Source organism: Loxodonta africana, chromosome X (assembly GCF_030014295.1).
Source record: "Loxodonta africana isolate mLoxAfr1 chromosome X, mLoxAfr1.hap2, whole genome shotgun sequence".
Classification (NCBI taxonomy): domain Eukaryota; kingdom Metazoa; phylum Chordata; class Mammalia; order Proboscidea; family Elephantidae; genus Loxodonta; species Loxodonta africana.
The window spans coordinates 35,720,873-35,748,682 of NC_087369.1; the positions used below are offsets into that span (position 1 = coordinate 35,720,873).

The window sequence follows — 27,810 nt, forward strand, 5'->3', positions numbered from 1 at the left end:
GGCTCCAGCAGCGCATGGCAGCTGGCAGCACTCAGGGGCCAGCAACTTCCATAGCACCCTATCATGAATGGTTTCCTCTGGCACCCCTTTACGTAGCTTTGTAGCAAGTTCTGCAGTACAGAGCCTCAGATGGGCAGCTTCCACAGCCATTCCAAGAGGCAGATATCCAGTAATAACCTCCAGGGAAGCATTACAGCAACATCTCTTCCATTCAGTGAAATTAACAAGGTCTTGAGGATAGGGAGTAAAGGCTCTTCCCTGGCCATTGTATCTTAGCCCTAAAGGTAATGGCTGCTCCTTAAACTAAGCCAGCACCTGCAAATCCGGTAAATATCAAGGTGAGGTTTTTGTACTTGTTTACAACACTTAAGTAAAAATATAAGTCAGCTTCATTAATGCTTCAGTGCAGTGCTGTTACTAAAACAGGATGCGATGAATTAAACAAATCCAGACCAAAAAAAGCAAAACGGAAAGCTACACAATTGGTTTGCTTCTTCTCATTTTTTTTTATTCTCCAACTTCATTTCCAAGTGGACACTTTTTCCTTTTTTATCTGCTTCATTGCTGTCATTCCGCACAAATACATTCAAATTTGTCATTTTTTGTAACTGTGAACAACATATGTCTACGGTTAAAATGGAGCTCTGTTGGTGCAGCGGTTAAGAGCTCGGCTGCTAACCAAAAGGTCGGCAATTCAAATCCACCAGCCTCTTCTTGGAAGCCCTATGGGACAGTTCTACTCTGTCCTACAGGGTCACTATGAGTTGGAATTGACTCGATGGCAATGGGTTTGGTTATATTTTGGTTTACAGTTAAAATGGAGTATATCATGATACTTTATACCTCATTTTTTCCTCTATGTAATTAAGAAAAAGTAAACTCCACTATGAAAACATACTAAAATTGTGCAAAGTTGGTTATTATTAAATGTCAATGGCTGTATTCATTTTCTATGGCTGTGGTAACACATTATCACAAACTTAGTGGCTTAAAACAATCCTAATTCATTGCTTTATGGTTCTGGAGGTCAGATGTCTGAAAGTATGTCTTATGGGCTAAAATTAAGGTTTTGGCAGAGCTGTGTTCCTTCTGGAGGCTCTAGGGGAGAATCCATTTCATGCCTTTTCCAACTTCTAGAGGTTGTCTGCATTTCTTGACCCTTGGCCCTATCTTCCATCTTCAAACTCAGCAGTGAAGCATCTTCCAATCTTCCTCTCTAACTCTGCTTCCATTATCCCATCACCTTCTCTCTTGTAAGGACCCTTGTCATTACACTGGACCCACCCAGATAATCCATGATAATCTCAACTAAAAAAAAAAAAGTTAACATCAAGTCAATTCCAACTCATGGTGACCCTATAACACAGAGTAGAACTGCCCCTACAGGGTTTCCAAGGAGTAAGTAACAAGGGTTACAAAATCCAAAAACCATAGAAGGCATAAAGAAATGAGAACTCTGCTCCAGGTGGCCAGTAATCCAGTTGCTGTCGAGTTAATTCTGACTCCTGGTGACCCCGTGCATTTCTCAGTAGAACTGTGTTCCATAGGGTTTTCAGTGACTGTGACCTTTCAGAAGTAGATCACCAGGCTTTTCTTCCAAGGCACTTCTAGTTGGATTTGAACTGCCAGCCTTTTGGTTAATAGCTGAGCAGTTTAACCACAGGCCTCCAGAGGTGGGAAAGGTGTAGTGCTGCATCTCCTTCACCTTGCTACCAAAAGTTCCTTCAAATGTCCCTATTAAGAGGTGGAAACTGGAGCTCACAAAATGTTACATTAAAATAAAAAATTAATGAATCGTGTCTCCCTGAGGAAATCAGGGTGTTGCTGTTTTGTGACAAACAGCTCTTCAGGAGTGAATCCTGGAAGAATTCCAGGATAAAGCCCTTATCTTCTGGGGAGTGACAGCCTGCAGGAAAGGAAGGGGCACTGCCTTCTGGGATGCAGAAAAATCTCTTAGCTCAGCTTTGCGCATTCAACTTCATTCTTTCCCCTCCACACCCACTCATAAACATTAAGCCTTCTTCCCAGCTGTCTTCTCCCGCCTTTCATTTTTTAAACCTCATCTACTTTTGTGACTTCTTTTCTCTGCAACAACTACTACCAAAAAATCTGAAAGCTTTTTTTTTTCTTTTTATTGTTACCATGGAGAGGGCAATTTTTTCATCAAGGAAAGGAGGTGGTGCAGAGGGAAAGAAAAGAACCACATATGAAAACTGAGAGTTAGCCTCTGTGTCTTTTCAACAATATCCAATTAAATCTTTTCACTTTCATACACAAAATGACAGGAACATAACCAGAGTAGAACTGCCCCATAGAGTTTCCAAGGAGTGCCTGGCGGATTCAAACTGCTGAACTCTTAGCAGCTGTAGCACTTAGCCACTATGCCACCAGGGTACATAGTGGGTGGCACCAGGAACATAGTGGGTGGCAAATGTAGCCCAAGGATGTGAATGAATCAGTAGGCTCAGTGATAATGTGCTGGGGGTATGAGGGAGGTGGGGGGCAGGCCCTCAATACTAAAACAGGGAACTATTGAACAATGATAATAGATAATATGAAGTAGTTTGAAAAGATGCTGCTCTCTATCATTTTCAGGTAAATGACCTTCAGAATGGCAGTAGATGGTTTTCTTCAAAATGGTGAAATACAACCATGTAGACAGACAAAGCAGGTTGAGGGAAGAGATCTATGAAACATATTTCAGTGATAAGTTAAAAAAAATGAAGCTCTATAAGGACTGAGAGAGGACAGATTAAAAATCAACCCTTTTTCTTTTCTCCACTCTTCTCTACATAAGATGAAAACAAAGTAGAAGAAAACTCAAATACAGAATCATCTGGTGGTAAACATCAGTGAGATTTTAATTAAACCTCAAATTTTATATCTCAAACTAGGAAAAATCTACTGCCGATTCAAAAAAATCTACTGCCGATTCATAGAGGTGCCAATATTAAGAAAGACTTGAAATAATAAAAATAACCCTGTCCTATTTCTCATAAGATGAATCATACGTATGCTTTATTTTTTCTGATCATTCTAAGCAAAACCAAATTTAAAAAATTTTAAATGATGATGTTCCTCAAATTATAATAGATAACTCATCATATCTTGAGAAGATTCTTGCATAACTCCTATACATAGACATTATGTCTAAAGGCTTTCATCGACAACAATAATCAAGGGAAGAGAACCGTGCCACATAAACCAGAGACTCCAACAGCCTGAGACCAGAAGAACTAGATGGTGCCCAGCTAAGCTACTACCAATGACCACCCTGACAGGGAACACAACAGAGAGTCTCTGACGGCACATGAGAAAACTGGGGTACAGAAGTCAAATTCATATAAAAAGGCTAGACTTGATGGTCTGAATGAGACTAGAGGAACCCCAGAAGACATGGCCCCCGGGCTACTCTGTGAACCCAGAACTAAAACCATTCCTAAAGCCAACTCTTCAGACAAAGATTAGACTGGACTATAAGACATAAAATGATACTCGTGAAGAGTGCGCTTCCTAGTTCAAGTAGATACATGAGACTAAATGGGCACCTCCTGTCCGAAGGTGAGATGAGAAGGCAAAAAGGGATAGGAGCTGGTTGTATGGGACATGGGAAATACAGAGTGGAAAGGGGGAGTGTGCTGTCACACTACAGGGATAGCAACTAGTATCACATAACAGTATGTGTATAAATTTTTGTATGAGAAACTAACTTGAGCTGTAAACTTTCACCTAAAGCACAATAAAAAATAAAAAGGAAAAGAACTGTAAAATAGTGGAAACATAAATTTAAAATGGTCGTGATATTAACACTGAAGGTTTGAAGTTCAAGTAGAATGTTAATCAACTTTTCCTATGATCTTCCTTCCTTGCCCATAACCCACTCTAGGTTTTAAAAACACCGATGAGATGGTAACGATGAAACATTTTAGATATACAAAAAGGTTAAGAGAATAAGAGATTACAGTTGAAGCCTATAAGGTGGCTATACCAATCCACAAACACCAAGCAGTGCAAAAGTTACCTCTGTGACTCACTTGAATGAATTCCTTTTTTTTTCTAGATTTTATTTATTTTGTTGATGCTGTTGAGAACATACACAGCAAAACATGTAGCAATTTCTACATGTACAATTTAGTAACTTTGATTACATTGTTTGAGTTGTACAACCATTCTCACCCTCCTTTTCTGAGTTAAACTCACTAACCCCTCAAGTTCCCCTCTAATCTTTCAAGTTGCTGTTGCCAATTTGATGCCATATAAATAGTTCTTAAAAGAGGATAATGCTGAAGGCAGACTTGTTTTTACTAGTAAAGCTAAACTATTGTTTGGTTTAAGATGACTTCAGGGGATATTTTTGGTTTAAGGTTTAAAGATTATCTCAGGGCAATAGTTTCAGGGATTCATCCAGCCTCCATGGCTCCAGAAAGTCTAGAGTCCATGAGAACCTGAAATTCTGTTCTTCCTTTTCCGCCTTTAGATCAGGATTCTTCCATAGAATCTTTGATCAAAATGTTCAGTAATGGTAGCTGGGCACCATCCAGTCCTTCTGGTCTCATGGCAAAGGAGGCAGTTGTTCATGGACGCAATTAGCCACATATTGAATTCTTTAATGTAACCTTTTGGACTAGATAGATTTTTAGTTTTAAAAAAGCAATGCTAATAGAAACTAATTATGAAAAATAGTTTAGGATTATAGCTATTGCCTACTTTGGAGTTACCATGAAGTTGGGAACATGAGAACAACAAATAAGGGTACTATCCCAGCTCCCTGACCCACATGCTGAGTACCAGGGCAGCTCAAACCCAAGAGTCTACTTACAGTCTCCTTTGAATTGAAAGAAAAAAAAATCATGATTGGCTGGTCTGTTTCCAATAAAGAATTACACTGGCAAATCAAAAATGTAAAAGAAAGGAAGACAGACTATGACTTGCAGGATATTAACTTATCTATTTCCTGCTAGCATTTTCTGCTTGCAGATTCATCACATTACAAAAAAAGAAAGCATTATCTGCAAATTACAGACTATTAAATAAAAAGATAAAAACTAAGATGATTTGCATGAAAACAATAAACTATTTTCACAGCACAAACTGAGGGTTTCATTAAGTGAAGTTGTGGTAAAAGCTACAAATCTTTTCAATCTCTTGGTTATTGCAGACTCTGTAAATCCCATGCCCCATTACTCCCGTACCAGCCAGGGAGGTATTCTCACATAATAGCATTTTATTCGTGATTGAATTTACACCAAATTCTTGCCTCTTCATAATATATACAAATAATTTTTTATTTGAGGGCTTGGTGTTTTGTTTTATTTTTGGACCACTAAAAATAATAAAATCTCTGATACACTTTGGACATAATAAAGATGAAAGAAATGTTCCACTAAAATATTTATTAATTATATATGTTATGATATCTGTAATTTACTTCCTCAAACTTCAGTATAGACATTATATGTAAGACATTATGTATGCGTTGGCTGTCTATTGCCTTAATCAGGAATTCATATGGGTTATGGGGTCAGAAATGAATAAGAAAGGTCAGACTCCTGAGATGAGTATTACAACGATTTTAGCTATTTTTATCACAACACTAGAGGCCTTGCTAATGAGCAAAGTGAATGTTAGAAAGGAGTTTTCAAAAATGAGATTAGTGTTATTCAAGACGTGATTTGGTTAAATTATTTGAGAGACATTTCTAATCTTTAAAAAGGCCAGGCATAAAAATCTAGTAAACTCCAGGGCCTATACTCTTTGGGATGGTGCCCAAGATTTGATATCCAAACAATTCCGTGTCTGCACCTTGAATCCAAGAATTCTGGTTGCCTGATACCTTCTCTAAAGTTAACTGAATAGGTTAGCTGAATCCTGCCTCTAGATTCTAGAATGTTCTCATGCGTGCCTTGATTGAACCTTTTACACATAGTGTGATCATAATGATACCGGGGGTATGAGAGATTAAGCTAATCCTTGCCAACCACGCTATTTTGTGACAGTTACTTACTAAAAATAACCCTATTATAATGCATAACAATATCGATGTAGAATGCTTCATAACATTGTGTAAGCCACAGACTTGAAAATAAGCTATTCTATAAGGAAGTGTAACTAATAAACACGCACAGTATAACCCTCACTGCCTTCGCTTCAACAATACATTTTATTTTGTTCTTGGAGTAGAAAATTAAATTTCTCTTTTGATTTCCTCATGACCAAACTTGTCCAACATGATTTAATAATTAGATCTTTAAAGTTTTTTTTTCTATCCTTATGTACCATCTCTATCATATGAAGAAACTCACAATCTAGCCTTGCCTTTCATCCTGAGGGATCTACTCATATCATTTTTTTTCACAATCCAAGCACTAACCAGACCTAGTAATTATGAAATCAACAGGCTGGTGTTTATAATTCTCCAATGAGGTGTGTGTGTGTGTTTGTAAGTATGTCTGAGTGTATGTTTCTTTTCGCACGTGTGCATGGGGGCGTTCGTGCATGAGTGGAAGAGAGAGAGAGGGAGAGGGAGGAAGAGAGGTGGGGAAGAAGGGAGACAGAGAATACGAGTCTGATCATTACTGAGTGTAAGATCTCTAGTGTATGGAGACGTAAAGCTGGAGTTCAGATATGGGATTGTGGTGACATCATTTCCTTCCACTACCCTCTGGGGGCCTATCTGGGTTTCCAAAGTATTTTCCCCTCTAATGTCTTTATCTTGGCTCTTTGCCAAATTCTCAGTTGCCTCACTGCTCAAGATTCACATTTCTTATTATGGCTTCCCTGAGTATATATTTTCACAGAACGAGTAAAGATCACAATAACACATATTTTAATGTATCAACTTTCCTAAGCAAACACATTTTCATCTCTGCGCCTATTTTCCTTAGACATGTCCTATAGATGTTACCAATGCAGTTTATTTTCAATATAAATCTATATTTAAATTATATATGCAATTAATTCATATATTTATGTGTGTATGTATAAATATGGGGTTTGCTGCCAATAAACCTGTGGTGAAGTCCATGCACCCAGCAATGATGGTGGCTTTGACAAGTCACTTAACCTCTATAAGTCTTCTCCTTCACAAAACAAGGATAACACCAGCTTGTTTACACTACTCTTCAGAAGATTCGAAATATTAAATGTGAGATTCATAGTACAGTGCCTGGTACATACTATGCTTAATAAATGATAAAAAAAAATGATAAGCGCCCCAAATGTTATGATAGCATATTGTTTGGCCTAACATTTCTTGGCTGAAAATAAGTTGCCAAAAAGCAATTGGGTCAAACACTGCATGTTTCAATAATGGTAATTGGGTCATGGTTTTATGTCTTTAAGCATTTCTTTCCATTTTTCAAAACCTGTTCATTTTTTTCCCCCTACTTTTACAATTATTTTGGGTATTCTTCATGGAAAAGTTGGAAAAGTCCTAAATGTCCAACACTGGAATTCTTTTCCATAGTGATCACTTAAAGTTTCTTTTGCTGTGTTTACCTTATATCAAGAAACAATGCATGACCGTTATGAAATTATATGACAATATCAATCTTTTTTTTTTTATCAATCTGTACAATAGCATAGATCCAAAAAACCAAAATCAAACCCAGTGCCGTCGAGTCGATTCTGACTCATCGCGACCCTATAGGACAGAGTAGAACTGCCCCATAGTTTCCAAGGTGCGCCTGGCAGACTTGTACTGCCGACCCTTTGGTTAGCAGCTGTAGCACTTAACCACTACGCCACCAGGGTTTCCATAGCACAGATAGCACCTATAAATATATAATTTCACCCACCCAGAGACAATTCTGGAGCCCTGGTAGCACAGTGGTTAAACGCTACACCTGCTAACCAAAAAGTCAGCAGTTCGAATCCACCAGCCACTCCCTGGGAACCCTATGGGTCAGTTCTACTCTGCTCTATAGGGTCGCTATGAGTCAGAATTGACTCGACAGCACACAACAACAACAACAGCCAATTCTAAATTAAAACACTAGGTGTACATCCTTACACAGTCTTCTCTATGAATATGTACAATATTCACAGACATGTATGTGTTTTATGCTCCTACAAAATAATGTGTGCATATTTGGGTGTGTAATACATACGGCAACACAGTATCATGCTGTACAGGTTGGTTTATAATCCACTACAATTTACTTTATCAACCTACTAAATATTGCACCTTTGATATTTTTCAATTAGTCCCTATTTCAAATAAGGAGATGCTGGGTATGCTGCCCAGATTCCCCTTCACGAATAAAAGACTCATTTCCTCAGCTGCTAGGAGTGCTGCAGGTAGACAGACTTTCTGCCTACCCTTTACAGGAATTTCCTTGGCTAAAGAGAGTGATCTCGTCCAAGGTTATGTTTCCTCCCCTGAGTAGGCCAGATACAATAAGTGACTGCTAGGAGGTTATAAAGGTATGGTCTCCTTCCCCAGCCCATGAAAATTCTTAAGGGTCATCCCAGTTTCAGAAATCCCTGAATGGCCTGCTGAGATCTCTACTGAGACAGCATCACAGCCCAACTTCTCCCTCTCCCACTCCTGTTCTGCTTCCTTCTCTTCCTTTCCTTTCCCTTCCCTTTTCTTCCATGGATGTTGACCCCAAGAACACTCCCTACTAAACGTTCTACATGCTCGTTTCCACCCCTGAGTCTGCTTCCCAGGAACCAAACCTGTGACATTGTCTTTAATAACTAAATGAACCTCGGCATTTGTCACTAGTTTCTATAAAGCTCTCTTTCTAAAAGTCTCCATAGTGTAGGGGAAAAGTTTCCCTAAAGTCGCATGTACATTTTATTTCCATTTCTGCTTCATCAAGTACTTGGTGGCTTAATATGAGAACATTTGGAAGAAAGAAAGTGGGATGACTCCCTGCGTATCTCCAAGGGCCCAGTCACACCTGCCTGTGGCCACTGAGTTTCTCAAAACCATCTCATCTTGACCTTTGGCACACTCATCAGACTCTGTTGTCTGAAAGCCTCTTTCAGCAGAAGGTGTTCTTAGTACACTCCAGTTGTTTCTCCCAGTCCAACTAAAAACTTCTCATCTGTTAGGAAAATGCATGTTTTTTAAAGCACTTGGAAAACAATTAGAGTACAACACATTTCTTTCTCTTTTTAAAAGTGCAGTATCAAAATGGTAAAGGGCTTTGAAACACTACACTACAATTGATCTTTTGATTCCATCTCAGCTTTGAAAGTTTGATTTATTTATGCTGCAAAAATAGCCACCACGATTAATTGCGTTTTCAAGTGTCTATCATTTTTCACCAAGGATAATTCCTACGCTTAGCAAGAGGACTTCCATATAAATCTATTTAATCATCTAAAATTAATATTTGTTTTAAAGAGTGATTTTATTTAATTGTTTACTTTGAGTGATAAGGTAAAATACCCTTGTTAGAGCAAAAATGGAAATGTAACGAGTAATACAGAGGCTGGCAAAACTATCACAGAGAATTCTTAAAGAATATAGAATGAATTAAACTCCAGAGTTAAGCTCTACTTACTAAGATTTTAATATGTGCTTTTTAATTATAATAAATACAATGTAACATAGAGTTTGCTATCCCAGTTTTAGAGGGGATCAAACAAAGGATTATGGAAGTTATACAGCTTGCCAATATCATTCAAGGCAAGCCTTTAGATGCCTGACTCTAGAAAATATCGTATTTCCCCAAATCTCAGAAGAAGTAGGAAAAACAGTTACACAATATTCCAGTTCCCCTGCATTTGTGGGAAGGGTTGAGTGTCCATATTATAATAATGCTCTTTACTATGATACAAATTGGTGTTATGAATAAAAGCTGATATTTGGAGATATTATCAAAGCACTGACAAAAAAAAATAGGAACAAGAAAAAAGGAGTGAAATAAGGCAATGATCAAATATTATTTCCTGATAACCAGTGTTGGAAATCTTTGATTACTTGTTTATATAATCCTTTATATCTCTCTTGATGTAAAGTGAAAGAAAATGAATATGTATGTTCATATCTATTCTTTTTGAAATGACAAAAAGGATGGTATCCTGTGTCCCCTTCTTGTCAGCTTTCAAATTTCATATTACTTATATAATACTCCCAAAGAACAGGAAAATAGAATGAAAACAAAAAAAATGAACCATTATTACAAGATTGTTGATCTGGGTATAAAAAAATTACATTTTGTTTAGAAATTGACTCCTCTGGGAAACCTTTCCTGACTAACCATCAACTTCCTCCAGCTTGGAGTAGTGACTATAGTAGGTGTTTTGGTCATCTTCCCAGCATCCCCCTGTATAGTAACCACAGAGTTAGGTGGAAAATCTCATTGCCACAATGATTGATTCAAGTATGGGTTCATGAGTTAAGCTAGTCCAATCAGAGAGAAGTTCCGAACTTTTGTTTGAGAGACAAGCAAAGAAAATTATTTTTCTTTAATATGAGGAGGTATGTAAAAAATGTGTCCAGAAGTGCTATAATAATGTCAAAGGGCAAAACTGAGAAGCGGAGCTGGAGCCTTGAGCATACTGTGCCTGAAGCGCACACAAAAGTTCTGTTACTTAAGCCAACAAATTCCTTTGTTTGCTTGTTTAACAAGTTTGAACTGGATTTTCTGTTACTTGCAACTGAAGATATAATATTCTTATTTATGCTCAGAGTTACTCTGAAGGAATACCTGGTTTTTACCCAATCATGGAATCTATTAAGAAACCAAAACCAAACCCACTGCTGTTGAGTCAATTCTGACTCATAGTGACCCTACAGGACAGAGTAGAACTGCCTCTCAGGGTTTCCAAGGAGCGCCTGGCAGATTTGAACTGCTGACCTTTGGGTTAGCAGCCATAGCACTTAACCACTTTGCCACCAGCGCTTCCTAGAATCTATTAGATCATATTTTAACCAACTGTTTACTTTTCAGCCTTCTGAAACAGATTATAAACAATGCCAACTTAACATAAAGTTTCAAAGAAAAAAAATCCATACACCAAATGTTATGGATTGAATTTTGTCCCCCCAAAATGTATGTCAACTTGGCTAGGCAATGATTCCCAGTATTGTGTGGACTGTCCACCATTTCGTCATCTGATGTGATTTTCTATGTGTTGTAAATCCTGCCTCTATGATGTTAGTGAGGCAGAATTAGAGGCAGTTATGTTAATGAGGCAGAACTCAATCTACAAGATTAGGTTGTGCCTTAAGTCAATCTCTTTTGAGATTTAGGAGAGAGGAATGAGCAGCGAGGCATGGGGACCTAATACCACCAAGAAGCAAAAGCCAGGAGAATAGTGCGTCCTTTGGACCCAGGGAAGATTGATGACAAGGACCTTCCCCCAGAGCCAACACAGAGAGAGGAAGCCTTCCCCTGGAGCTGGCATCCTAAATTCAGACTTCTTGCCTCCTAGACTGTGAGAGAATAAATTTCTCTTTGGTAAAACCATCCACTTGTGGTATTGCTGTTATCGCAGCACTAGATAACTAAGACACCAAATAATTCAGTTTTCAAAATGTTAATACTTATTTAATTTTCTCTGTTTACCTATAGGTAAGGTGACCATACATCCAGTTTATCCTGGAGAGTCCCAGTTTACTCCTGTTGTCTGGCATAATTATTAACATCCCCCCTTTTCGCTCTTAAAGGTATCATGGTTTAGGCAATAAATTATATAATAGACTATAATCTGATTTTACACATCAGCCCCTTCTTCCCTTTGGTTAGATCAGTATGACAAGCTAGTACCCTTAGGCTGCCCACTAGCTGTGACAACCTCACAGTAGGAAATAACATTATAGGATCCCCCCACCCCTCAGCTTCCCTTTGTTGCATTCTTTCAGAATCTTTTAGCAAGCAACCTACTAAGAAGTGATGTCTAGGGTTGCAGGGTTTTCTGATTGAGAAAGCAATTGTCTTTAAGAACGAATAACAGGTATATTTCCTTTTCTTTTTTTGATGGTACTCATAGCTGGATCCCAGAAGTCTGGATTTCCTTGCCTCAGAAAAGTGTTAAGAGCCTTTGTTTTAGAAAATCTTGATTTTTTTAAAGAAAATGATTGGGAATAATTGAGACTTTTAGGAAAGAAGAAAAAGAATTGTGATAACAACTGGGAGATTTCTTTTCTGTACACCCATAAGCCTTTTGAAGGCTCTTGAAGGACCCTGAAGAGCAGGGAATCTCTGAAAAATGACAAGACTGAATTTCCCAACTACCCTAGAGGAAAGACTTTGAGTCAAATTTTGTCTAGAAAAAAATAAAGACACATGACATTTCTTATACTTTTGGAGTAGAGAAACAATTGGATCTTATAAGGAAGGTTCTAAAGCATTATCCTTATAGAATATTTTCATGTCAGTGAGAATCTTAAAATGCAATGCTCTAAACCAAATAAATTCATTCTTAAAGACAGAATTTAAGAACGTAGTAGCATGTTTGGATAGCAATACTATTATATGATAGGTTCCTTCAAGGGGACTATTAGTACTGCAATCGGAAGTACCAAGTGTACCTAATTATAGGCCCAGGGGATTTCTGACGTCTGACACACTTAGAAGTGGCAATCTCCAAACATTTTTTGACTGCTCACATCCACTATTTAAAAACTTTTGGCCCACATAGGCCAATCCATATATATTCAATTTTCTGTACATGAACAAATTTAGTAATATATTATGTACTTTCGAGAACATAAACAAAAACAGAAACTTTAAAAGAACAAGATAAAGTAAATATGAAGAGAATTCATGGTCCTTTTATATTCTCATTTGAGAATCTTTTTAACTGAACACTGAAAGGAAGAAATAGAGTTTTCCATTTCAAATTGAATGTGAAAAGCTGAGTAATTTCCAAATTTTAGACTTTATATAAGGACTTCATATATTAGACTTTATATAAATATATATATATATATATAGACTTTATACACATACATTTTTATATATAAAATGTATACAGGCATTTAAAGCCTTTCAATACTGTCCCATATTGTGTGCTATCCTTTAAAACTGTTATGCAAATTTTAATAATTAATACTTTAAATATAAATTACTATATGTTTTATCTATCTATGTATTTATAGACAACACTGATTTCATAGAATGTTGTGTTGAATTCCATCCCTTAGATGGTTATTCTGGAGCAGGCCTAGCTAATTGGTCCCTGGTAGGCACATCATGGTGAGAAGCATGAAGGTTATTCTCATAACAATTTTCCAAATTACAGACATAGTACCTAGGAGGAAAGAGTTCTGAAAGACTAATTTGGTTATAACAAACCAATGTAAAGAAATCAGGTGACCCACAGAGACATTCATATTTGACTAAGGTAAGTTAGCATTCTTTAAACTGTGTTCCTCAAGGTATCGCACACAAAAGGTTTCCAGGGATAAATGAGAAATGCTGAGCTTTAACAATGCTACTATTCCTGAAGGACTTGTCAGTGACTTTGCTATGGTCATGTGCACTGTGAGTCTCTAGGATAGACGAACTGTATGCACATCTCTCAGTTTATTTGAGTTCTTCATAAAAAATATCTAGCATTATCTCATGGAACTAGCATTCCACAGAACACTTTGGGAAATGTTGAGATATTCCATCACTTAGGAACAATAATACATTTTTTAGATAAAAACTTAACGTCATTATTTCCATTTTTACATCATAAAATGAACAACAGAGATCATGATATCAAAAGTGGTAGTTCTTGTTGGAGCAAGTGGCAGGGAAGAAGAAGAAACAATTTAGGAACTTGCATCTTGGGGTGGTGCAGCAATGAAGAGACCATGGATGGCCAAGTAGACACTGGTGCCGTTATGGTAGAAGCTCTGGGAGCCCGTTTTAAAGGAGTGAAAAGATGTTATGAAAAAGGCAACGTAAGTAGAGAAACTTGGTCTTTTCAACAAATTATATTAAGTGGGCCTTGTTATTTATTTTCCTGTTTGATTGTCATGATAAAACTGGTGATCTTTTATTGCTCAGTCTATTTTTTTTTCCTTGAACTCAGTGGGTGCGTTTGGTTCTTAATAATTCAGAATATGAAAACTGATGACCTAAAACCATGGATATCGATGCTAATGGACCTCTTCAGAATTTGTCAGGCTACTTATTAAGAAAGCAATTGCTTTCTTTCTCCAACATAAAATATTCAGAGGCAAAAAGAGAGAAATGAGTAACATCACTTTCCTTAATTTTATTTTCTTGATATTTGGCATAAATTTCAATAGAGAACAAGTGTCATAGCTATTTAAAGCAGTGCTATCCAATGGTACTTTCTGCAGTGATAGAAATGTTCTGCATCTCTGCTGTCCAATACGGTAGGCACTAGCCACATGTAACTATTGAGCATTTGAAATGTGGCTAGAACAACTGAAAAACTGCTTTTTAAATTTTAATTAATTTAAATGTAAATAGCCACTCGTAGCTAATGGCTACTGCTATGGACAGCACAGATTTAGAGAACTACAGACAACACATGCCATTAAAAAGGAAGTTATGCCATGAGAATAGAAGGCAAAGATAAACACAATACATTTAAATTCTCTAAATTAAAACTGTTTTCATGTGACCTTTGCATGGTATAACTGTAAAGGAAAATAACATGTCTAATACTAAACAATATCAGGGTTATTATTGTTATTTTTTTATGTTTACACCTCCATGCCACTTCTGTAATGAGAGAACTAAGAAGATGGAGAAACAATCATTTGAAATCATATTTAGCTAAGTAAAAACTACTTAAGTTCAAAGGAAAAAAATATGTTTTACTTAAGGGTATCTTGGCAGGTATAGCCAGTAGCCCATCCAATATTCATTCTTTCTTTCTTCTTAACTAAAATAATCTGGTTTTTGTTCAGAACAGCAAGGGTTTAGAATTAGGTCACCAGTTTTCATATTCTGAATTATGGATAAATAAACACATCTACTGGGTTAAAATACTCAGGCTCTTTAAAAGCTGACCAAAAGTAGGCATAAATTGTGTTCTATTTAAGAATTAAAAGAAACATAAATATGCACATGGCTCTATAACAAAGTGTTAAAGTCAAAATGCTAAGTAAAACCAGTCATTCATGAAAATAAAGTAAATATACAATATTTATAAAACACCTAGTCTGTCCTTAGCTGCTATGGCCAATAGAACACTATTCCGGCCTATGAGGAAATTGAAATTTATTTCAAGGGCTAAAACAGAAAAATGTAAAAAGTCAAATGATAACAAAAGTTTTAAAAGAGAAATTCGAGACATTAGAAGCAGCTCCACAAGAAAATATATAATTAAGGTACAGAATAATTTTACAGTGAATCATTGATAAATAGACCAATACAGGCTGGAGTTATCAAAGCAAACTTCACAGAGAATGCAGGGACAGAACTCAAAGGCTTCAACATTCTAACAAACCAGTCAACTCTACATTTCTAATCATCACTAAGGAATGTGAAGGAACCCGAAGTCATTGGGTGTGATTACTTCATAATTGGATTTAGTTGGAACTCACACCTTGAAATGGTTGCATAGTTTTCATCTAAAAAATTTCCTAGTGCTAAAAATAAAATACATCCTCATTTTGATTGAGAGAACAATTTTCCTGTAAAATCTCATTATATATAGATTCTTGCCTGCTTGCATCCTTTCCAAGTACTGCTATGTGCCCCCAATAACAGTTCTTTTTTAGCGCCTAACACCTATTATAATACTACTTTAAAAAAATAAAATAAAATTGAACTTGGGTAAATGTCGTAAAGTGGCCATCTGATTTTTATGTCAAATTTCTCAAAGGGCATTTATGGTTATGTCTGTAGCAGCTTTTTATGATTTTCACATACTATGACATGACAGAAGAGCTTAGCCTTAACAGAGTTGCAGACTATTTCTCTCTCATCACAATCAAGTTCTTTTTACATTTATGAGAAAAAGCATGGAAAATTAAGTTTAAGTTCTTCCCTCCTCTCCACTTTCTTCAGTATAGAATCAACTCAGTTTATCTATATACCCCTTTTGCTGCAAACTCTCCCCCATGACTTTACTTCTTATTTCTATTTGAAGGGTTTAAAAATAATCCTAGAGTTAAACATAGATTATATCAGTTGAAGGGGGAAAATTCTATCATCACAAAGTTTATTCTGTTTCCATAATTGAAAGGACAATATGTCAGGTAAATCAAAGCATTTCCATTGGAAAGAGAAACAATACAGAAGGTAATTATTTCTTGAATAAATTATAGAAGATACATAATGCTTGAATGTGATGCTACTTGTTCACACAGAACATAAAAAATAAAGGTAAGGGAATCTGGAAGCATTTATGAATTACTAAAATTAAATGCAAAGTTACTTTTAAATCTAATAAGAAATTGACTCAAATCACTCTAGAAATCCTGGTATTAATTTTAGTGATTTCATAAAGGATCAAAAGAACAGGGTCAAATCCTACTGCTTCTCTTTCAAAAAAAATGCAGCTATGTTCTCCTTGGAAATTATTGATCAATTAGCTTAGTTTATAGAATTTAAAACTTTAAAATGTATCAATGCAAAGACCAATTTTCATGCACTGGTGGTCTGAATTAAAATCAACAAGAAATATAGAATAAGGAAGGCTAGCTTAATTTTATTTTATATGAGAAAGGAAGGCATATATTTAGCAGAAGAAAATAACAATTTAGTCATTGATTCCTTCATTCTAACATGTATATATATGATTGAAACCACCCTAGCACTTTTTTATGTTGCATCAATTATCAGTCTCTGGCTTTTATGCTTCCCTTATGGGAGAAAGACACACTCTAAAATTGGAGCCTATATCCTCCTGATTTTTAATCCTCAACAACGCCTCTCACCAGCAAGTTTTCAATAAATAGCAGATTAATAAAACATAGCCTTATACTGAAAGTTCTTTAAAAAAGTAGTCAACATATTTCTAAACAATGTGCATGACACTGTAACTCAGAATTTTCCAAAGTAGGCATTTGAGGGAGGAATGAAAATAGTAGTTGTACTAATTTTAATTGCAGTCTATTGAAATATATACTTTGCATGCATGTTAATAATATACATTCATCACCTGAACATAAGTAAACAGAAAAGCAGGGAGAGATGTGCAAAAACATTTTTACTAATAATGATGTGTGATCACTGCTATAACTCATTGTCAATTATTCACTACCGTATAAAAAAACAAAAACAAAACCGTTGCCACCAAGTCGATTCTGACTCATAGCGACCCTATAGGACAGAGGAGAACTGCCCCATAGAGTTTCCAAGGAGTGCCTGGTGGATTCAAACTGCCGATCTTTTGGTTAGCAGCCATAGCACTTAATCACTACACCACCAAGGTTTCCAATACAAGACATAAATCCAAACTTTTACCCCACTATCTATTTGGTGAATGAATGAATGAATGAATGAACAACATGTACCTAACATTACGCTAACACTGTTGTTGTTAGGTGCCCTCAAGTTTATTTTCAACTCATAGCAACCCCATGTGACAGAGTAGAACTGCCTCATAGGGTTTCCTAGGCTGTGATCTTTTTTTTTTTTTAAAATAATAATTTTTATTGAGCATTAAGTGAACGTTTACAAATCAAGTCAGTCTGTCACATATAAGCTTATATACACCTTACTCCATACTCCCACTTACTCTCCCCCTAATGAGTCAGCCCTTCCAGTCTCTCCTTTCGTGACAATTTTGCCAGTATCTAACCCTCTCTACCCTCCTATCTCCCGTCCAGACAGGAGATAACAACACAGTCTCAAGTGTCCACCTGATACAAGTAGCTCATTCTTCATCGGCATCTCTCTCCTACCCATTGTCCAGTCCCTTCCATGTCGGATGAGTTGTCTTCGGGAATGGTTCGTGTCCTGGGCCAGCAGAAGGTTTGGGGACCATGACCACCGGGATTCCTCTAGTCTCAGTCAGACCATTAAGTCTGGTCTTTTTATGAGAATTTGGGGTCTGCATCCCACTGCTCTCCTGCTCCCTCAGGGGTTCTCTGTTGTGCTCCCTGTCAGGGCAGTCATCGGTTGTGGCCAGGAACCATCTAGTTCTTCTGGTCTCAGGATGATGTAGGTCTCTGGTTCATGTGGCCCTTTCTGTCTCTTGGGCTCATAGTTATTGTGTGACCTTGGTGTTCTTCATTCTCCTTTGCTCCGGGTGGGTTGAGACCAATTGATGCATCTTAGATGGCCGCTTGTTAGCATTTAAGACGCCAGACGCCACATTTCAAAGTGGGATGCAGAATGTTCTCATAATAGAGTTATTTTGCCAATTGACTTAGAAGTCCCCTTAAGCCATGGTCCCCAAACCCCCGCCTAGGCTCTAGGCTGTAATCTTTAGGAGAGCAGATCTCCAGGTCTTTCTCCTGCAGAGCCGCTGGATGGGTTCAAACCACCAATTTTTGGTTAGCAGTCGAGCTCTTAACCGTTACGCCACCAGGGCTCCTTACCCTAGCAGTAAGGCTAACAAAAAGAGGCACTCACATTATAACACACTACAGTAGCCCCTGCCCCTTATCCACAGTTTCGCTTTCCAAGGTTTCAGTTACCCAAGGTCAACTGCAGACTGAAAATGTTAAGTGGTGAATAGTGTGATGAAATCTCATGCTTTCCTGCTCCATCCTGCCAGGGGACCACATTCACAAAACTTTTATTACAGTATATTGTTATAATTGTTCTATTTTTTATTAGTTATTTTTGTTAATCTTTTACTATGCCTAATTTATAAATTAAACTTTATCATAGGTATCTACGTATAGGTCAAAATATAGTATATACAGTGTTTGGTACTATCCTTGGTTTCAGGCATCCATGGGGGTCTTGGAATGTACCTCCTCCCATGAATAAGGAGGACTACTGTATAACTTCGATTATTGATTTTAGGGACCCAACATTATGGTGAAATCTGAAGCCAAGAGGGCAGGTTATAAAATTCAGGGTGTAATTATATAATTAGAAATAAGATTAAAAGACTCTGAATCACTTATATTGCTTTATTTTAAAAGACTTAGAGAAGACTTCAGATTTTAGGTATTTTTATGAAAATAATAAAAGTCACTTCATACAAAGCAACCCAACTAGACCAAAGCAAGGAAATTTGTAAACAGAACTCGGTATTTAAAAACAACGATAAACATAAACTTCCTTATCACAATCCCACTGGTATGTCATTGAAAACACAGTGTACTGGCTTTTATCAGAATTTATGTAAATATCTTGGTTCGGTTTTACTTGATAAGGCTTTGACAGAAATTTTTACAGTGAATCAAATAAGATATGCATTTCTATTCAGAGACATTGAAATACGTGGGTTGGTAAAGCTTATGTTTATCTTTAAGCAAAAAAGTGGATGGTACCATTTTCCATAAAAAAGGTTATTACGGAGCTTAGAAAATGGGATTTCTTGTGTGTTTGCAATTCTACGACTTTTTTATTTGAGGGGAGTTTATTATTTTTTCGTCATGACCAGAGAACATAAAACAAGTTATATTATTGGCATTGACATATCTTTACATCCTTCAGTGAAGATGATAGTCAATCCGGCTCCCATTAGGTAAGGAAAGAATATCAAGTGAACATGGAGCAATGATCCACAGGGTTACAAGTAGCCTACTGGAGACACGCGTATTTGTTGGGAGATAATTATAGTACATAATTTGCAAATATCTTCAGCCAAACAGATTACAGCATTATTCACTGTATAATGCAAGGCACTGCAAAAAACCAAACCCATTACCAACCAGTTGATTCCAACTCATAGTAACTCTATAGGACATAGTAGAACTGTCCCATAGGGTTTTCAAGGAGTGGCTGGTGGATTCAAACTGCTGAACTTTTGGTTATCTGCCTGAGCTCTTAACCACACCATCAGGGCTCCAAAACACACCTTAAATATATGGAAAGACAGTGCACTCTAGTATGGTGTTTCTTAAACACAGTTGTGCAGATAGGAACTGATGAGATGGTAAGGGATGAATGGTTGTTTGATGAAACAGAAAACCGAATACTGTATCTCCTCACCCTAAGAAGACTATCACCCAACTTGTGAAATCCATCGGATACCCACAGAAATAAACTGTTTAGTTCGTTTTGTTCTAATTTTAGTGGAGAAATGAGGGAATGTGTAAGAAGTCAGGGAGTCATAGAATAAAGAAAAGAAGAAACATCTATTCCAAAAGGTCTGGGTTTATGTTAGGACATAATTATATTTTCTTGGCGACCTAAGACCAAATAACTAAAATGTCTAAATTTCCTCGTTTAGTGAATAAGGCAAAATATTTACAATACCTATTTTTCTGCCATGTTCCTGGCAATAAAATAATTCCAAGAAATGTTCAGTTTTCTTTTGTTTTTAATTTAAACAATCAATGCAATTCCTGCCTCCGCCCTCCCCTCCACACACACACTATACACACATTGCTTCATCAATCCTTCTAGGGCCATGCTGGACAAGGTCCTTTGCCATCAGATTGTGGTTGAATTTATTCACTAGAGTTATACTCAGAATGACTCTGAAGCTATTCTCTGCTTTGTGTAGATACAGCCAGAGTTACATAATAATAATAACAAAAGAATTTTTATTAAGGACATTGACCTTAACAACAACAGAAATTAAACACATCCAAGTAATTATTTCCCATTTAAATATATACTGTGCCCACTAAAACTACTTATTCAATCTTTAGATAATGAAATCTTCCAGGTAGCAGTGTAATTTGTAGTTAAAAATGAATCTTGAACAATGTTATTATCATCTTGTCCAAATTGGTCAATTTGTCTCATCCCCCAACCTGGAGAGGTCTTAGAGAAAAAAACTCTCGTGCTGATTCAATTCTTTATTCAGTACAAGTGTCTGTGGTTCAGACTTAGTGGTGAACTGCCCTGAACACCTGGCCAAAATGACTTGAAGAAAGACTACAATTAATTTAGCACAGGCAATCAGAGATATAACCAAACCAAACCTATGGCCATCTAGTCGATTCCTACTCATAGTGACCCTATAGGTCAGATTTCTTTGACACTAAACTATAAATTACAAATCACTGCTATTAATTCACAATTCTAGAAAATAAACTTTGAACTTTACATTTTACTTTTAAAGGTTTAATCTGCATATTTCATATCTCTATTTTTCTAATATATAATGCTATATTTTCTACTCTCTAAAATTGTTAAGGTCACTTAATTTGTAAAATGGCTACATTTTACAATCATCTAAAAATTAAAGTTAATTTAAACTTCCATTTTCTTTTGTTCAATAACACTTAGTAAAAATTATTTATATGTCAAAATGGTAGCAGGCCCCCATTGTCTAAATTAAGAATTTAATTAAACAACTTTTGCTAAAGGAGAACAGAAGCTTTTTTTTTTTAACCAAATATGTAATTTCTAGTCCTTTGAATCAAGGCCTAGAGCTATTTAAGATGGCTGATTCAAATGCCATTTCTTTATACCCTTTCTGAGATCGATATTTCAATCATTGCATGTCTGAGCTTGGATCTGAATCTCATAAATTTAAAATTAAGTTTTCCCAGGGTCAGAAAATGTCTTGTTACATCATATTACCTAACTTCTGACGCTTTGCAGCTACTATCACAATCCCCTAAACTCCAATCTCGTTAAAAACGCAGCTTCCCTATCACATTTCATTCACATTATCTGTGAAGCAATCTACCTTTATTGTGAACCATTTGCTGTACATGGAATGGTCAAACAAACTTATATTGGGATGCTGGTATATAAATGGTCTTTATCTCTGATCTCCATGTTGCATAGGTGAAGTACATAAAAGCGTTGCTTGGATCATTATAATCACTTCTTGCAACTCTTTTTTATTTGCTTTGTCCTCCAACTTCTTGCTCAGGTACAGTGGTTGTTTGGTTCTTTCGTTAATAGACTGCAATTTCTTTGTGGGGAGTTACCTTTCCCTCATTACAAAAGGCTTGACTAGTAAAAAAGAGGGTTGCAAATCAATGTTCTCTGCTCTCTTCTAGCTAAGGGATGGGTGCGTGACCCAAGCAAGTCAACTGGAGTCTCTCTTCGAGAACTTTAAATCCTGAGCAGAGTTATACAGGACTGAAAAAAGAAAGTATTGCAAATGACTTGAGTAGTTCCTGCTAACCAGGTCCCCAGGCATCCTCAGGTCCTTTTTCTTTTTTTAAGCCTTGTTCCAAAGTCTTCATGATAATTTCAGTACAATCACTGTGTGCCTTATTTAATCAAAGATGGTTTCCTTTGCTTGCATCCAGAGAACCCCAACTAATACACAACTAAACTATAATCAATAATTTTACTTCTTATTTAAAATATTTTAAGGTTGGCCACTGCCTTCAGGACATAATCAAAACTCTTGAGCCTGGCAATGAAGGAATCCTCATTACTCAGTCCCACACACCTCTATTCAACTTCATCATTTTCTTCCTCATCATATATCCCTAACTCTAGCCATATGGAATCACAATTCCTGGAACACACCATGCTGTTTCCCACCTCAGTGAAAAGCACAGCCTGCTTCCTCTGCCTGAATTGTCCTTCCTTGTTTTATCCGTCTGGTTAATTCCAACTCATTCTTCAACATTCGACTTAAGTCTTACATTCTTCAGGAAGATTTTCCTAACACCTGTTCTCTTCCCTAGCTTAGTTAGATTTATTCTCCCTGAATTAAGTCCCCAGAGCATCGCTCAAACATGCCCAGGGAAGTAGAAAATATGGTGGTTAACGGTAGGGATTCTGGAACCAGATAGCTCATATTCAAACCCCTTTGGGCAGGTTACTTAACCCCTCTGTGCCTTAGTTCATACCTTATGTATCACTGTTAGCATTAAATAATATATGTGAAGTCAGATCAGTGACTGGCATATCATTAGTGCTAATATACTATCCTGAAATTTATCTCTATCTTAGTGTTATCACTGCTTTTTACTCTTCGTCCTCTTTAATTTTTGCACTCCTTTCTTATTCAACTCTGAATTCCCCAGGAACTTAGTAGTAGCTCAATAAAAGTTTGTTAAAAGAATATGTGAACAAATAGGCATTGATAGCATTTCATAGTTTATACATTTCTCACACCTCAAATATTAAATACAGGATTTTTTATTTTAATACTTTACATATAGGAAATATTCATTTTATCCTATTATAATAAATACCTCCCCTAGCACTGGGTTTTCTTCTAGAATTATCTATCTTCTTGCCACCACATATTTGTTTACTGATAATCCAAGGTCATTTCAATGACCATTTAGTGAATGAAGCTATAAGAGTCAAGAACTGACTATATATTCATAAATTATTTTTTAATATGAGAGAAAAAAGCAAGTGTAGACATTCCCATTATTTGGCAAGAGAAGGCATATTTTATATATATATATATATATAAATTTTTTTTTTTTTACATAAAACCAAACCCAACCCCTTGGTGTCTAGTTGATTCTGACTTATAGTGACCCTATAGGACAGAGTAGAACTACAACATAGCATTTCCAAGGAGCGGCTGGTGGATTTGAACTGGTGACCTTTTGATTGGCAGCCAAGCGCTTCACCACTGTGCCACCAGGGCTTCATATATATGTCATTATCTGCATTTTACAAATAGATAAACACAGACTCAAGGAGGTTGAAAAAACTACCTGAGCACACACAGCTGCAGCAGTGGAGCCAAACTTTGAACCAGACAATCCGACTCTAAAGCCTTTGCTTTAAACAGGTTAACATACTGTCTTCTTTGGTAAGTAAAAGTTCTGGAAGAACTGTTATACCTCAATGTAATATTGTGAAATAATGTACCTCATTTCTGTAAGTATCAGCACATGGTAATTCTAAAATGCTCAGTACGGTGTCTGACATAGAAAAGACATATACATATGCGTCACTAAATGATAACTACAGTTTCAGTAATTACTGGCAGGCAGTATAGATATAAGAAGACAGGCTTAGGAATCGAACAGACTGGCATTTGAATCCTCATTCTGCTACTTACTAGAAGTGTGACATCTATGCCCCTCAGTCGCTTTTCCTGAAAAATGTGGCTACTAATAACTGTTATAAAGCAGTAGTAGAACACACACACACACACACACACACACATACATATAAGAACAAAAAATATATATATACGTATATATGTGTGTGTGTGTGTGTGTGTATATATATGGGAGCCCTGGTGGTACAACAGTTAAGTGCTTGGCTGCTAATTGAAGGCTGGCGGTTTGAACCCACTCAGCAGCTCTGCAGGACAAAGACCTAGAGATCTGCTCCCATAAAGATTATAGTCAAGAAAATCCTATGGAGAAGTTCTATTCCATCACATGGGATTGCTATGAGTCGGAATCAATGGCACCCAACAACAACATATGATTATATGTAATATTTACATTTGTATGTATGAGTCAGAATTGACTCCATGGCAGTGGGTTTTTTACGCACACACATATCCATCACTATATGGTGTATGTGTATTCTGTGCTTCCCGTACCCAGAAGAGGAACCCAAGACCCAGAGAATGATGTGACCACATCAAGTTATTTGAAAATAATGAAGGACACTGAACCCAGGTCTTCTGACTGCAAGTTGATGGTATTTTAGAAGCAGGTTGTTTACTGTCAAATTATTATTTCTACTGATGTGCTGAAGTTAATTTGAAAAAAAAATTGCCCTTACTCTGTTTGCCTTGTTTTTTTTTTTTTTTTCAAAAGGTAGTTCTGTAATACCTATATACCTTCAATACAATTTCCTATTTCTTTAGGAAAAACTTGAAAGCTTTTACAAGTAAAATAACTATAGTGTATAAACCTTTCAAAACTACTTTTCTTGTTCATTCAGAAATATAAAAGATATATAGTATATTTGTTCTAGCTAGGTAATCTACATTTATATCAATGTATTCTTATGTTTCTAGCTGATGTCAAACTTTTGCAAAATGGATTCCAATGAGATTGAGAAATGCAAGCTTTGTATTAAAAAGCATGTTTATTTGAATATGCCATTGCATAAATGCCAGCATTAAGATCCAGGGTATTTTTAAAAATTTATTGTGTTTTGTACTTCTCTCTTTTTTATTTTTAACTAACTTTCAATTATCCTTATCATTGGAGGCAGAAAATTGGCACAGACCACTTAGAAGACTGGATAATAACCAACTCCCAGATTATTATATTTAATTCTATAATATGTTATGGCTGCATAGCGCCAAAACAAACAGTTTAAATACAAACAACTTAATTGAGCTACTTATTTGGTATTAAATAGATCTTTTAAATACCAGTTGTTTAGTGAATTTAATTAAGACAACTATACTTGTAAGGTTTATAATTTTTCCTTTTTCAATTTATGGCTGTTTTAGATAATTGCATTAATTTGTATCCTCGATCACACTTAGGCTGAATAGAGAGAGTAGTGTGTTTGCTGATAGAAAAAAGCTGCCTAAAAACTGGTGGGAAATGGGTTAGGAGGGTGAAAGGATCTGTGGAAAAACTTTACTTTTAAAGAACAGTCTCTGTCAGCTTTTATCTTGTTTTTCCCCCATACCTTCTGCTTGATGATCATCTCGTTGATGTCTTCAAGATCACCCACCATCACTCTCTGCGATTTTATAACTCGATCAAGCAGAGAAAGCCAATCAGTAAGTTCTGTCCAAGCCCGGTTGAAATCCGCCAGAGCAGGTACCTCCAACAGCAGGGAAGATGGCATTTCTACTTTGGAGATAGTAGTTTCCTTGGTAACCACAGGTTGCGTCACCAGAGTAACAGTCTGACTTGGAGCTAATTTTTTTTTTTTTTGCAAAAAGGAAAAAAAGAAAATAAAAATTAGAAACACAAGCTAAGGAGCCAACTTCAATAACAATAAATCAACTTTAATTGAAAGGCAACAATTGGAGCCAAAATATTGTTTATGACAGTATATGATTTTTCTAACAATGTAGTTACTTTGAATAGTAATACATGACACGAAAATTCAGACTCAAAATTTTCGTTAATATACATTTAACAATCTTTCAAAACGATTTTGCTTATTTTTATGTCCAAAAAATTAAATCTCATAGTCCTTCTCAATAACAATTACATAGATTGTGGAATCAGTAAAGGGAACAAAAGTAATCAGGCCTTGCCAGGTGAATAAGTGTTACCTTTTTTTTTTTCATTCAAGGAAAAAAAAAAAGAAGCAAAGGAAAAGACTGGATAAGCTCTTATTTCTGACTTATGATTTCCTTGAATAGAAAGTAAATTAATTTGGAGGTGGACCCCAGGGAAATCAAAGCCAACGAAATGTTCTTGTCTTAGTTGTGTATTTTATATTGGGAGCAGCATATCATATTTTTTCTTTTCTTTCCAAGTGGTAATAAAGTGGCCTAGCAGTGAAGAAAAACCAAGCTACATTATTTTCGGAAGATGAGAACTAATAAAGTTATTCTATTTGGACATGGCACATTGTTTCAAGGTCATTAAAAAAAATTAGGAAATATTAAATGAATATTAATAGTACTAAACACAGGATGGAAGATATTGCATGGTGATTGCTAAGATTTGAAGGCTAGGAATAAATATGCCTGGGAGAGAATCCCCCTCTTTGCCTTGGTTAAGTTACTCAACCTCTTTAAACTTCAGTTTTTCTCCTCAATAAAGGACGCATAGTAATAGGGTAAGTGTCATGGGGGCAGGTGTGTCGATTAAATGACTAATACAAGACATGTACATAGAACAATGTCAGAAACAACGTCATCATTATCATCATGATCCTCCTCCTCTCCCTCCCCCTCCTAATCATACTAGCACAGTGCCTGATACTAGTAGGTAATCAATAATGTCAGGTAATTTTTTTAATGCATATTGGGTAAATAATAGGAAACCCTGGTGGCATAGTGGTTAGATGCTATGGCTGCTAACCAAAAGGTCGGCAGGTGCTCCTTGGAAACTCTATGAGGCAGTTCAACTCTGTCCTATATGGTGGCTATGAGTCGGAATCACCTCGACGACAACGGGTTTGGCTTGGTGTTTTTGGTAAATAATAAACACAGTGATGAACAAAAATGGTAAGAGCTTGAGGAAAAGGGCAAGAAACATGTGAAATATTTGCAGAAAACACATTCAAATGTCTGTGAGTGGCTCTATAGTTATCGAAGTGGGCTGAAATTCCTCGTGTGAATGGGTCCTAAAAACTAACAAACAGCTGGGTTACTGGAGGTGAGTGGAGGGGGAGAAGGAATGCCTAATCTAGTTTATAAGCAATGGCCTTAGAAGCCTAATATATCCAGGAGATCAGTGACAAACAAGTAATTGACTACGTAGTTCAAAGCTTTCCAGGAAAACTGCAAAAGACATCTCAATGGAAAACCCTAGAGGCATGGGCAACAATGCAACGGGTTCTAGGAGCAGAAGGAAAATGTGCCATGTTGGATTTCCATTCTGAGGTGGTCATAAATTATTTTTCATGGTTGTATTACTCTTTATACTTTTAGGGTTGTCGTCTTATTAGAGAAGATGTCGAGGGAGATGGCAGAATATCTCTCTTTTCTCAAGCTTTCAAGAGACAATAAGAGGGAGACAACAGAGGGAAGAGGTCCCCTAGAGATGGAAGAAATCGCTTCAAGAAGGCAGAAAGGGGGAAAAAAGTATGAGGTGTTCCATAGAATCAAAACTAACACCAAGAAGTAATGACTGAGGAGCTAAAGAATAAATTTTGTTGCTTGAAACAATTTCACTAGTCTGAGACTCTTTTCAAAAAGAATGAAACATGATCTGAAGCAGAAATAGCATCTTGTGGTCCACAGTCCAGTAGGAGAAAGCATGGGAGTCAACAAGATCCAGAAATCTTAAAAGGGATTCTAGGAGATGAGCAGAATCCCTGG

General features: G+C 36.5%; 1 protein-coding gene across 1 annotated transcript in view; it reads right to left on the bottom strand.

Annotated features, from left to right (window-relative positions):
- The window catches only part of DMD (dystrophin), a 1,889,362-nt gene that overhangs the window by 696,337 nt on the left and 1,165,215 nt on the right, over positions 1-27,810 (bottom strand). The window contains exon 46 of the mRNA XM_010599731.3: positions 25,494-25,726. Coding sequence (XP_010598033.2) covers positions 25,494-25,726 — 233 coding nt within the window. The remainder of the gene's footprint in view (positions 1-25,493; positions 25,727-27,810) is intronic.